The sequence below is a fragment of the Meles meles genome, chromosome 3 (genome assembly GCF_922984935.1).
Source record: "Meles meles chromosome 3, mMelMel3.1 paternal haplotype, whole genome shotgun sequence".
Lineage (NCBI taxonomy): Eukaryota > Metazoa > Chordata > Mammalia > Carnivora > Mustelidae > Meles > Meles meles.
In genome coordinates this window covers 152,805,065-152,818,819 of record NC_060068.1, presented here as the reverse complement: position 1 = coordinate 152,818,819, position 13,755 = coordinate 152,805,065, and the positions used below count along the sequence as shown (strand labels likewise).

Sequence of the window (13,755 nt, the reverse complement as noted above, 5' to 3'; positions counted from 1 at the left end):
CTTGGTGTATATGAACATCACACTAAACTTCCTGTGTTTTAGAAGCACAACTGTTCACACTGTATGACTTTAGGTGATGGTCAGTGATTCAGTCTTCAACAATAATCTTAAAGAAACTTACTCAACACATAATAAGTCATACGAATTCACCTTCTGATGACCTGCAAAATAATTCTCATTGGAGTCTCAAAGATGCACAAAACATATTTGGATTCCTTTTCATTGTTGCTAAAATTAGGAGGTATAACTGTCAGAGAGATGTTAATGTTCTTTGGCTCAACTTATTTCAGAGGCAGGTCTTAGATCATTTCCATCCAAACATAAAGTTGTTTCTTCCATCTTAGATAATAAAAACAAAATCTCTTGGCCTCACTTGTCTAATCATTTGCTACCAATTTCTTTGTCTTCATTAGAAGTGAAATTCCTTTAAAGAATTTTCCATACTGGCTGTTTTCAATTCCTCTAAAATCTAATTCAGTCATGCAGCTCTGCTTACTACTTCAGCAAAACTTCTCTTGTCAAGGTCACCAATGACCTTCACAATGCTAAAGCCAGCAGTGGTTACTTCTTAGTCCTTCTTCTTTACATATTAACACGTTTGACACAATTCGTTACTCCTTTCTTTGATAGGGTTTATTTTCTTATCTTCTAGGGCAGTTCCTCTCACATAATGAAGTGTAGACAGATCACCCACAGAATCTACCCGTAAAATGCAATTCCAATTCAGTAGGTCTGTGTTAGAGGCTGAGGTTCTAGCTTCCCAATGATGCTGATCCATGGACCACACTTTGAGTAGTGAGGTTCTAGGGCGTTATTGCCACTTCTTGCTGTCCTCTGCCCGTTCTTCCTCTTTTGCCAGACCTTTTCTATTTCTGTTGAAATTTCTTGAGTTAAGTCTTGGATGTTCTCTTTTCTATTTACATTAACTCTTAGCGATCCCACCAAACCCTAAGACTGTGAACACTCCCTACATATGAACAACTCCCAAACTTACAGCTCAATCCCAAATCATTTTGCCAAATTCCAGACTTAGAACACCAACTTCCTACTTCACCTCTCCAAGTGAATGTCTAATAGGCATCTCAAACTTTCTCTAAATTGAACTATTGTTTTTCTTCTTTCAACTTGCTCTACATAAAGTGTTCTCCATCTCAGTTGGTAGCAATTCCAGCCTTCCAGTTGCTCAGGCCCGAAACCTTTGACTCGTGCTTGAATCTATACCTGTTCTATCCATCTGCACACACCTGGATTCCTGCAATAGCTTTCAACAAACCTTCTTACTTTTGCTCTTCACTCTCGTAATGTCTTCCCATTTAAAATAGTTAAAAGACTGACATATGTCAGTCTTCTAGTCAATTCTACCGACCTCCCATGTCATTCAGAGAAAAAGCTAAACTCAGAACAGGCTGTGAGGCCGTTCATGATCCGGTTCAGTGTAAACTTTCTAACTCATTCTCTTCTGGTTCACTTTGGCCCAATGGGCAGATATGCTCCCACCTTAGAGACTTGTCTCTCACAGCTCCTTCTGCCAGATACATCATCCCAACTATGACTATTTGGTTATTTCTTCTCCTTCAAATCTTTGCTCAGATTTCATTTCCTTAATGAAGTCTACCTTGAACTTCCTTTTTAGTATTGCCCTTGCCCAGCACTCCTGCTTTCCCTTGTGTTATTCTATTTTTTGCTTTATTCCATAGCACTTATCACTTTCTAAATACTATATATCTTGCTTTTTTGCTATTGGGTTTATTTTGTCTATCTCCCCCTGCTGAACTTTCAGCTCCATGAAGACAGGAATCTTTTTTAGTTTGGTTCACAAATGTATTCTAAGCCTTTGAAACAGTGCCTGGCCACATAAGAAAGCCACATTAAATATTTGTTGTATGACTTAAAGGATTTTCCACCTGCATAATATGGATGGGTATGCATATTAACATAGAGACGAGGTAGAGAGCCATTCAAAACAATTGTATGATTGGGCACAACGTAAGTACTAAAAGTGAACTATTATTATTTTTAAAAGAGGAGAGGGTATCTAAACATGTGACTGTGTTATCAGAAAAGGAAAAATGAACATTTTACCAGCATCATACTGATTACAGAAAGTGTTTTCTGTATTTCAAAGGCGATGAAACAAAATTCTAAATATGACTTAAATATTAAAGGACAAACACATTTTCAAAGCCTTAAATTAAATGTATGATTACAAAGTAAGCAGACCAATGTAATATGCAATGTGTACAATTTCATGGCCTCATTACTTCAGAGATACTTTCCAGTAAGTAAATAGTCATCAGTGGAAGGCATTATGATGAATTACCCAAATTCCTCAGTCTGATTATTCATTGTCATTCTGAAGATAGTATAAATTCAAGAGTCCATTACCACAATCTCAGTCCAAAAGTGTGCTCCGAATTCTTAACACGCTTGTTCTTCTGTTCATCACCACCAAACATCTCACCCCTTTATATTACAACAGATCCCATGGGCCTCTTCTCCAGTTAGCATTCTTCTTCCTGAACTCCTAGCCACATATTTGGGGATTTGTTGAGTATTTTTTTCTTTCTCTCTCTTCAGTGAACTCTATTTGCTCCAAACACTTAAACTTAAAACAGGGGGTTTGGTTTAGTTTGAAAAATATCCCATTATATCCTTTGTATTAAGCGTTTGGTCTTACCGTTTTAGAAGAACGTGAGAGGAAGTGCTGGTAAGTCTCATTTTTGGAATATCTGAATCCAATTTTGCCCCCAGCTTCTGTAGGATGGAAGAAATTTTTGTGAGGAGACTTTTCTTCTTCAGGCATACTTTTATACTTTTCAATTGCTTCAGTAGGTGTGAATTTTAAAGTTATATCTGCATTAATATTTGATGTTGTCTCCTGGACAATGGTTTTGAATACCTCCATCTGTTCTTCATAACTTTCAGTTCTGAAATTTTTATCAGCTTTGGTCTAAAAGAGAATGATGAAATGATGTTAAAAACAACATACAAAAAACCACCCCAAACAGACACAGATTAAAGAAAAAACAATTATTTGACAGGTATTTGAGCAAGGGAGTTAAGAGTGAAACACCTAAGTGACATCCCTGAGCTCTGATAGGGACTCCATGACTCTGAGGACAGGACACAGGAATCTCATTGTGGGTCTGATTCCTAGTCTATGAAAAAGAAATACTCACCACACACAACCCAGAGGCTGTTATGAGATAATGCAGTGAGATAATATATATCAAAGACTTAGAACAGAGCAAGCTTTCAAATGTTAATCTGTTAATAATTAAAGAGCAATTTGCCTAACAGATGTACAATATATTACCATTTGTGTAAAAAAAGAAAGGAAGAAAGAAATGATAAAGCCAACCCTGACTGAAGCCTAGTACAGCTTTGAATATTTTACACATGTTAATTAATTTAAGCAGAAAGGTTAATAAGACTTGAGCTCTGCACTCTCAACCTTTACACTCTCTTGTCCCTTAGTACAAACATACACACATAAATAAATAATAAAAAAAACAAAAAAAAATTAAAAAAAGAAAGAACAGGAAAGCAAGCAAGTGAAGAAAGGTTTTTATGTGCACCCAGAATTACTGGAAAAATCGACAAAGCTAAGTGTTTGCCCTTGAGAAGGGGAACTGTGAAAGGGAAATCTGGAATGGGAGCAGGTTTATATTTCCTTGCATAATCTTTTGTGATGTTCAGACTTTTTGACTGTTTTTTCTTTTAACACTTTCATTTTTGCATGGAAACAAAACAAAACAAAACAAACAAACAAAAAAACACCCAAACTAAACAACCTAGTTAAAAATTGAAATTTTCAGTTAAAGAATTCTTTGTCAACTTGACAATTGTCAGGTATCAGTGGGAGGTTTGTCAATTTCAGTGGTTAAACTCTTTCCAGAGGTCCTCTGCAATATGTTGTAACTTTGGCTGAGAAGGAGCCACCCATCTCTTCAGTCACAGATTGGATTCGTAGTGTACATTGGGCGACAGTTCTGCACAGGGAATGTTATGGTCTGAATGTTTATGTCCCTCCACAAAATCCATAGTTAAAATACTAATGCCCATGGTGATGGTTGGGCAGAGGGGGAACTTTGGGAGGAGGCTTCATGAATGAGGTTAGTGCTGTCATAAAAGCGACCCCTGAGCTCTGTAACTCAGTAACTCTGTTACTGAGCTCTGTAAACCCTTCCACTGTATGAGGATGCAAGAAGTCTGTAGCCCAAAAGAGGACCCTAACTCAACCAGACAAGCCCTCTAATCTCTCATTTCAAGAACTTCTGATGTTCTCATCTTCAGAATTGTGAGAAATAAATTTCTGGGTTTTTTTGTTTTTTGTTTTTTGTTTTTTTTTTAAGCTACCCTGTTTCTGGTATTTTGTTATACTGTCCTGCATGGACTCAGACAGGGAAGCTAAAGTTCCCATCTAATGGGAATGACTAAAATGTATATAATTTTCATTGAAGTTAGGCATGCTGGGAAAAGTGCTCAATGTAAAGGGTTGAGTAACCTAACTACATCACTTCCCTGTTTAAAATCTTTCAGTCTTCCCACTGCCTTTAAGATCAAGTCTAAACTAAACTTATTCCATGTGAATCTCTCCCTGACTGTATTCCAACCCTTTAGACACATTTTTTTTTTATTTTCAGAGCCTGTGCTTCTTCCCACCACAGAGCTCTTTTATGCTGCCTTTACTTTCTCGAATGTTCTCTGACATCTGCCTCTCCCTACCCCCCACCCCAAGAACCAAACACAACACATTCTCTCACATATACACACTATATGGTTTGACCTGGTTAATTCCTACTCCAATTTCAAGTCTTAGCTTAAAAATCACTTCTTCAGGGTTGAAGGATTCTTTCCTAATCCCATAGACAATGAAATCCATTTTCTATAAGCTCTCATGCCTCTTAAAATTAAAAAAAAAATGCAGGGTACCTGGTGATGCAGTTAGTTAAGTGTCCAACTCTTGGTTTTGGCTTAGGTCATGATTCCGCAGTCCTGAGACTGAGCCCCACATTGAGCTCCCTACTCAGTGTGCAGTCAGCTTAAGATTCTCTCTCCCTTTGCCCCTACCCCCTGCATGCTCTCTCTTTCTCAAATAATAAATAAATTTTTAACAATAAAACAAAATGAAAAACCTTTTCTTTTATGATTGCTTATTTAATAGACTTTCTGATGGTAAACTCCAAAAAGTCAGGGAATATGTCTTTCTTATCCACACACCACTATAGCCTTATCACTTAGTAAAGTGTCTGGCCTATAGTAGATGCTAACAAAAATTTATAAACTTTAATATAGCTAACAATAATACCTAATATTTACTGAGTGCTTACTCTATGCCAGGGGCTGTTAAAAGTGGTTTACATAGAATAAGGCATTTAATTTCTTACCTTTAATATAATTTCTGTAATTATCCCCATTTTACCAATAAGAAAACAGGTTAGGAAATTTTTCCAAGCTCGCAGAGCTAGCGTTGAAACCCAGAAAGTCTTATTCTAGGGCTTAGCTGTTAATTCTTATGCTACTCTGCCAAAGAGGGCTTGACAAATTCTGGCTAGTAAAATAAAGAATTCATGGAAAACATTGCCTTGAACTTGGCCTTGAAAAATGAATAGGATTTCTGTTGCTTTGAGATCTGAGGTTAGTGAAAGTGTTGCCGGGTGAACTGGTGAGACTCTGGGCTCTAGGGCCTCGAACAGCCCATCCGGAATGGGTCCCTGAAGGTTCTTAGTCATGACTCGGAAAAGAACTCGAGGACAGACACTCAGCACAGTGGATGAGCACTGTAAGTGGGAAAGTTTATTAAAGTGAAAAGTACACTCTCAAGATAGGAGAGCAAGGTGAGCTTGAGAGAGAGCTTTGCACACTTGGGTATCTTTTATTGACAGCTGTTAACTAGGGGGTAGAATATTTATTGGGGCGGGAAGCCGGGCTTTGCACTTTTTCTTCCTAATTTTGTCAGGGGTTTCCTGTCATGGCACTTGCCATCTTGGGCCTGTCTGGTTTGCTCTGGCTTCTTGTGGAGTGCAGCAGGATAGGCCCCTGAACTTCCTGACAGTGGGCCATGACTTTCATGTTGCTAACTTCCAGGTATCCTGTTAGAACCTAACTTCCCACTCTAATAGGAGCCACTGAAGACAATTCTACTCAACCTTCAAAGCTGGAAAGGGACAGAGCTGAACAAAATGTTACCAGAAAAGTACTCCTTGACTCTCCTGGAAGGCCAAGCTCTTCTTGGCTTCCTGTGGGTTAATTGGCAGCAGGATAAGGGTGGTGTAATTTGTAAGCACCTGCACTTATTCCCGACATGGCTAAGAAGAAAGAGGCCTTGGCAGAGATCAGTTTAGCAGTGTGGAGAACTGCTGGCAGGTGTAAGAGAACATTGGTCAGGATATCCATTAGGACGCTGTTGAACGGTCCTGTCTGACTCTGCTGGGATGACAGTAGTGAGTAGAGTCTGAAACAGCGAAGATGGGGTCAGTCCAAAAAGAGGGCTCAGTTCCATGATAGACAGTCAGAGATGGACCAATACTGGGAATCATCATGAAGAAAGAGCAAAAAATCTTTGAAGAGAGGCCAGTGATGCAAGGATAGAAGCAAATTTCTTTATGAAAACCCAAATAAGCAGACATGGAGAAGATGAAATTTGAGAGAGGGACAAAGGGGCTTGCATGTTCCAGAAGGCCATGCATATTATAGGGGTCAGCTCAACCTGTCCTATTTAAAGGTTTATACAACTGATGCTTCTTGAAAAGAAAGAAACATTATTTCTGGAACTAGGAGTGGAAGAGATAGAATATAACCAATAAATATTTCAGAGTTCAAATTGAAAAGAAGAAGGTGGGAGAGCAACTGGAAATAGAAGGTAAAAAGGGAAAACTGTTAAAGATGCAACTAAGACTTTGTACAGATAGATAATAAAAACATGCATTCTTTATTATGATTATTAAAGACATGTCTCACTAATTGAGAGAAGGAACCTGGAAAGAGTAGACTGACTGCCATCTCATGAGCCACCCTCAGTCACGGTACAGAGAGAAGCCACCCGCACACTCCCAACCTTTTGGCTCCTAAATTTTGGGGTAATTTGAAATTTAGTAATAGGTAACAATGGTTCTTCTCCATTATCTTCAAAAGATCATTTTCTGTGTTTGTATCTGGAATGTTAATGTGCTCTAGGTTTCATTCTCGATGTTCTTTTCTCTCTCATTGTACACTTCCTGGATGATCTCAAGGATTCTCAAGATTTTAATGGTCATCCATATGTTGATGCTTCTTAAACGGTCTCCAATTCAGATCCTTCTCTCTACCCACACATCTATATAGCATACTTTTTGCAGGATCTCTTCATCTAGATGTCGCATAGACCTTTGCATTAAAAATTACCAAAATTGGGGGGGAGGAGTCAAGATGGCAGAGAAGTAGCAGCCTGAGACTACATCAGGTAGCAGGAGATCAGCTTGATAGCTTATCTAAACATTGCAAACACCTACAAATCCAACGGGAGAGCAAAGAGAAGAAGAACAGCAACTCTAGAAACAGAAAATCAACCACTTTCTGAAAGGCTCTCGGCTCCTCCGGGCCGGAGACTGGGAGGCCACCATTTTCATTCCCGTCCTCCGGAACTCTACGGAAAGCGTTCAGGGAACAGAAGCTCCCAAAAGCGAACCCAAGCCGATTACTTAGTCCGGCCGCCGGTAAGGGCGGTGCAATCCCGCCTCGGGCAAAGACACTTGAGAGTCACTACAACAGGCCCCTCCCCCAGAAGATCAACAAAATATCCAGCCAGGACGAAGTTCATCTATCAAGGAGAAAGCAGATTCAATTCCTAAGACAGCAGAGCAATTCCAGAGGAGGAGAAAGCAAAGCACGGAACTCATGGCTTTCTCCCCATGATTCTTTAGTCTTGCGGCTACTTCAATTTTTTTTTTCTTTTTTCAATTTTTTTTTCTTTTTTCTTTTTTCTTCTTCTGCTAAATTTTTTTTAAGCTTTTACCCTTTTCTTTTTTAACATTTTTTGACTAGTTCATCTAAATTTATATATTTTTTCTTTCTTTTTTATATTTTTTATTTGTTTTATTTTTTAAATTTTTTTCTTTCTTTTTTTTTTTTTCTTTTTTTTTCAGAAGCTGTTTTTATCCCCTTTCTCCCCCCCACAATTTGGGGTCTCTTCTGATTTGGTTACAGCGCATTTTTCTGGGGTCTTTGCCACCCTTTTAGTAGTTTATTTGCTCCTTCATATTCTCTTATCTGGACAAAATGACAAGGCGGAAAAAATCACCACAAACAAAAGAACAAGAGACAGTACTGAAGGCTAGGGACCTAATCAACACAGACATGGGTAATATGTCAGATCAAGAGTTCAGAATGACGATTCTGAACATTCTAGCCGGGCTCGAAAAAGGCATGGAAGATATTAGAGAAACCCTCTCTGGAGATATTAAAGCCCTTTCTGGAGAAATTAAAGAACTAAAATCTAACCAAGTTGAAATCAAAAAAGCTATTAATGAGGTGCAATAAAAAATGGAGGCTCTCACTGCTAGGATAAATGAGGCAGAAGAAAGAATTAGTGATATAGAAGACCAAATGACAGAGAATAAGGAAGCCGAGCAAAAGAGGGACAAACAGCTACTGGACCATGAGGGGAGAATTCGAGAGATAAGTGACACCATAAGACGAAACAACATTAGAATAATTGGGATTCCAGAAGAAGAAGAAACAGAGAGGGGAGCAGAAGGTCTATTGGAGAGAATCATTGGAGAGAATTTCCCTAATATGGCAAAGGGAACAAGCATCAAAATCCAGGAGATGCAGAGAACCCCCCTCAAAGTCAACAAGAATAGGTCCACACCCCGTCACCTAATAGTAAAATTTACAAGTCTTAGTGACAAAGAGGAAATCCTGAAAGCAGCCCGAGAAAAGAAGTCTGTAACATACAATGGTAAAAATATTAGATTGGCGGCAGACTTATCCACAGAGACCTGGCAGGCCAGAAAGAGCTGGCATGATATATTCAGAGCACTCAACGAGAAAAACATGCAGCCAAGAATACTCTATCCAGCTAGGCTATCATTGAAAATAGAAGGAGAGATCAAAAGCTTCCAGGACAAACAAAAACTGAAAGAATTTGCAAACACCAAACCAGCTCTACAGGAAATATTGAAAGGGGTCCTCTAAGCAAAGAGAGAGCCTAAAAGCAGTAGATCAGAAAGGTACAGAGACAATATACAGTAACAGTCACCTTACAGGCTAATAATGGCACTAAATTCATATCTCTCAATAGTTACCCTGAATGTTAATGGGCTAAATGCCCCAACCAAAAGACACAGGGTATCAGAATGGATAAAAAAACAAAACCCATCAGTATGTTGCCTACAAGAAACTCATTTTAGACGCGAAGACACCTCCAGATTTAAAGTGAGGGGGTGGAAAACAATTTACCATGCTAATGGGCATCAGAAGAAAGCTGGGGTGGCAATCCTTATAACAGATCAATTAGATTTCAAGCCAAAGACTATAATAAGAGATGAGGAAGGACACTATATCCTACTCAAAGGGTCTGTCCAACAAGAAGATCTAACAATTTTAAATATCTATGCCCCTAACGTGGGAGCAGCCAACTATATCAACCAATTAATAACAAAATCAAAGAAACACATCAATAATAATACAATAATAGTAGGGGACTTGAACACTCCCCTCACTGAAATGGACAGATCATCCAAGCAAAAGATGAACAAGGAAATAAAGGCCTTAAATGACACACTGGACCAGATGGACATCACAGATATATTCAGAACATTTCATCCCAAAGCAACAGAATACACATTCTTCTCTAGTGCACATGGAACATTCTCCAGAATAGATCACATCCTGGGTCACAAATCAGGTCTCAACCGGTATCAAAAGATTAGGATTATTCCCTGCATATTTTCAGACCACAATGCTCTGAAGCTAGAACTCAATCACAAGAGGAAAGCTGGAAAGAACCCAAATACATGGAGACTAAACAGCATCCTTCTAAAGAATGAATGGGTTAACCAGGAAATTAAAGAAGAATTGAAAAAATTCATGGAAACAAATGATAATGAAAACACAACAGTTCAAAATCTGTGGGACACAGCAAAGGCAGTCCTGAGAGGAAAATATATAGCAGTACAAGCCTTTCTCAAGAAACAAGAAAGGTCTCAAGTACACAACCTAACCCTACACGTAAAGGAGCTGGAGAAAGAACAAGAAGGAAACCCTAAACCCAGCAGGAGAAGAGAAATCATAAAGATCAGAGCAGAAATCAATGAAATAGAAACCAAAAAAACAATAGAAAAAATCAATGAAACTAGGAGCTGGTTCTTTGAAAGAATCAATAAGATTGATAAACCCCTGGCCAGACTCATCAAAAAGAAAAGCGAAAGGACCCAAATAAATAAAATCATGAATGAAAGAGGAGAGATCACAATTAACACCAAAGAAATACAGACAATTATAAGAACATACTATGAGCAACTCTACGCCAACAAATTGGACAATCTGGAAGAAATGGATGCATTCCTAGAGACATATAAACTACCACAACTGAACCAGGAAGAAATAGAAAACCTGAACAGGCCCATAACCAGTAAGGAGATTGAAACAGTCATCAAAAATCTCCAAACAAACAAAAGCCCAGGGCCAGACGGCTTCCCAGGGGAATTCTACCAAACATTTAAAGAAGAACTAATTCCTATTCTCTTGAAACTGTTCCAAAAAATAGAAACGGAAGGAAAACTTCCAAACTCATTTGATGAGGCCAGCATCACCTTGATCCCAAAACCAGACAAGGATCCCACCAAAAAAGAGAACTACAGACCAATATCCTTGATGAACACAGATGCAAAAATTCTCGCCAAAATACTAGCCAATAGGATTCAACAGTACATTAAAAGGATTATTCACCACGATCAAGTGGGATTTATTCCAGGGCTGCAGGGTTGGTTCAACATCTGCAAATCAATCAATGTGATAGAACACATTAATAAAAGAAAGAACAAGAACCATATGATACTCTCAATAGATGCTGAAAAAGCATTTGACAAAGTACAGCATCCCTTCCTGATCAAAACTCTTCAAAGTGTGGGGATAGAGGGCACATACCTCAATATTATCAAAGCAATCTATGAAAAACCCACCGCAAATATCATTCTCAATGGAGAAAAACTGAAAGCTTTTCCGTTAAGGTCAGGAACACGGCAGGGATGTCCATTATCACCACTGCTATTCAACATAGTACTAGAAGTCCTAGCCTCAGCAATCAGACAACAAAAAGAAATTAAAGGCATCCAAATTGGTAAAGAAGAAGTCAAACTATCACTCTTCGCAGATGATATGATACTATATGTGGAAAACCCAAAAGACTCCACTCCAAAACTGCTAGAACTTGTACAGGAATTCAGTAAAGTGTCAGGATATAAAATCAATGCACAGAAATCAGTTGCATTTCTGTACACCAACAACAAGACTGAAGAAAGAGAAATTAAGGAGTCAATCCCATTTACAATTGTACCCAAAACTATAAGATACCTAGGAATAAACCTAACCAAAGAGACTAAGAATCTATACACAGAAAATTATAAAGTACTCATGAAAGAAATTGAGGAAGACACAAAAAAATGGAAAAATGTTCCATGCTCCTGGATTGGAAGAATAAATATTGTGAAAATGTCTATGCTACCTAAAGCAATCTACACATTTAATGCAATCCCTATCAAAATACCATCCATTTTTTTCAAAGAAATGGAACAAATAATCCTAAAATTTATATGGAACCAGAAAAGACCTCGAATAGCCAAAGGAATATTGAAGAACAAAGCCAAAGTTGGTGGCATTACAATTCCGGACTTCAAGCTCTATTACAAAGCCGTCATCATCAAGACAGCATGGTACTGGCACAAAAACAGACACATAGATCAGTGGAACAGAATAGAGAGCCCAGAAATCGACCCTCAACTCTATGGTCAACTAATCTTCGACAAAGCAGGAAAGAATGTCCAATGGAAAAAAGACAGCCTCTTCAATAAATGGTGCTGGGAAAATTGGACAGCCACATGCAGAAAAATGAAATTGGACCACTTCCTTACACCACACACAAAAATAGACTCCAAATGGATGAAGGACCTCAATGTGAGAAAGGAATCCATCAAAATCCTTGAGGAGAATGCAGGCAGCAACCTCTTCGACCTCAGCCGTAGCAACATCTTCCTAGGAACAACGGCAAAGGCAAGGGAAGCAAGGGCAAAAATGAACTGTTGGGATTTCATCAAGATCAAAAGCTTTTGCACAGCAAAGGAAACAGTTAACAAAACCAAAAGACAACTGACAGAATGGGAGAAGATATTTGCAAACGACATATCAGATAAAGGGCTAGTATCCAAAATCTATAAGGAACTTAGCAAACTCAACACCCAAAGAACAAACAATCCAATCAAGAAATGGGCAGAGGACATGAACAGACATTTCTGCAAAGAAGACATCCAGATGGCCAACAGACACATGAAAAAATGCTCCACGTCACTCGCCATCAGGGAAATACAAATCAAAACCACAATGAGATATCACCTCACACCAGTCAGAATGGCTAAAATGAACAAGTCAGGAAATGACAGATGCTGGAGAGGATGTGGAGAAAGGGGAACCCTCCTCCACTGTTGGTGGGAATGCAAGCTGGTGCAACCACTCTGGAAAACAGCATGGAGGTTCCTCAAAATGTTGAAAATAGAACTACCCTATGACCCAGCAATTGCACTACTGGGTATTTACCCTAAAGATACAAACATAGTGATCCGAAGGGGCACGTGTACCCGAATGTTTATAGCAGCAATGTCTACAATAGCCAGACTATGGAAAGAACCTAGATGTCCATCAACAGATGAATGGATAAAGAAGATGTGGTATATATACACAATGGAATACTATGCAGCCATCAAAAGAAATGAAATCTTGCCATTTGCGACGACGTGGATGGAACTAGAGCGTATCATGCTTAGTGAAATAAGTCAATCGGAGAAAGACAACTATCATATGATCTCCCTGATATGAGGACATGGAGAAGCAACATGGGGGGGTAGGAGATAGGAGAAGAATAAATGAAACAAGATGGGATTGGGAGAGAGACAAACCATAAATGACTCTTAATCTCACAAAACAAACTGGGGGTTGCTGCGGGGAGGTGGGATTGGGGGAGGGGGAGCGGGCTATGGACATTGGGGAGGGGAAGCGAACCATAAGAGACTATGGACTCTGAAAAACAACCTGAGGGTTTTGAAGGGTCAGGGGTGGGAGGTTGGGGCAACCTGAGGGTTTTGAAGGGTCAGGGGTGGGAGGTTGGGGTAACAGGTGGTGGGTAATGGGGAGGGCACGTTTTGCATGGAGCACTGGGTGTTGTGCAAAAAGAATGAATACTGTTACGCTGAAAAAATAAATAAAATGAGAAAAAAAAAAAAAAAAAGTAAAGATTGTTAATATACTGCATGCACTTATTTATTAATTCAGTAGTCATTTTTTAAAAGATTTTATTCATTTATCTGACAGACAGAGATCACAAGTAGGCAGAGAGACAGGCAGAGAGAGAGGAAGGGAGGCAGGCTCCCTGCTGAGCAGAGAGCCTGATGCGGGGCTCGATCCCAGGACCCTGGGATCATGACCTGAGCCGAAGGCAGAGACATTAACCCACTGAACCATCCAGGTGCCCCTCAGTAATCATTTTTTTTAAGCAAAGAATTT

General features: G+C 39.1%; 1 protein-coding gene across 1 annotated transcript in view; it reads right to left on the bottom strand.

The window, feature by feature from the left end:
* C9 (complement C9) overlaps window positions 1-13,755 on the bottom strand; it is a 57,409-nt gene that overhangs the window by 16,951 nt on the left and 26,703 nt on the right. The window contains exon 6 of the mRNA XM_046001202.1: window positions 2,678-2,950. Coding sequence (XP_045857158.1) covers window positions 2,678-2,950 — 273 coding nt within the window. The remainder of the gene's footprint in view (window positions 1-2,677; window positions 2,951-13,755) is intronic.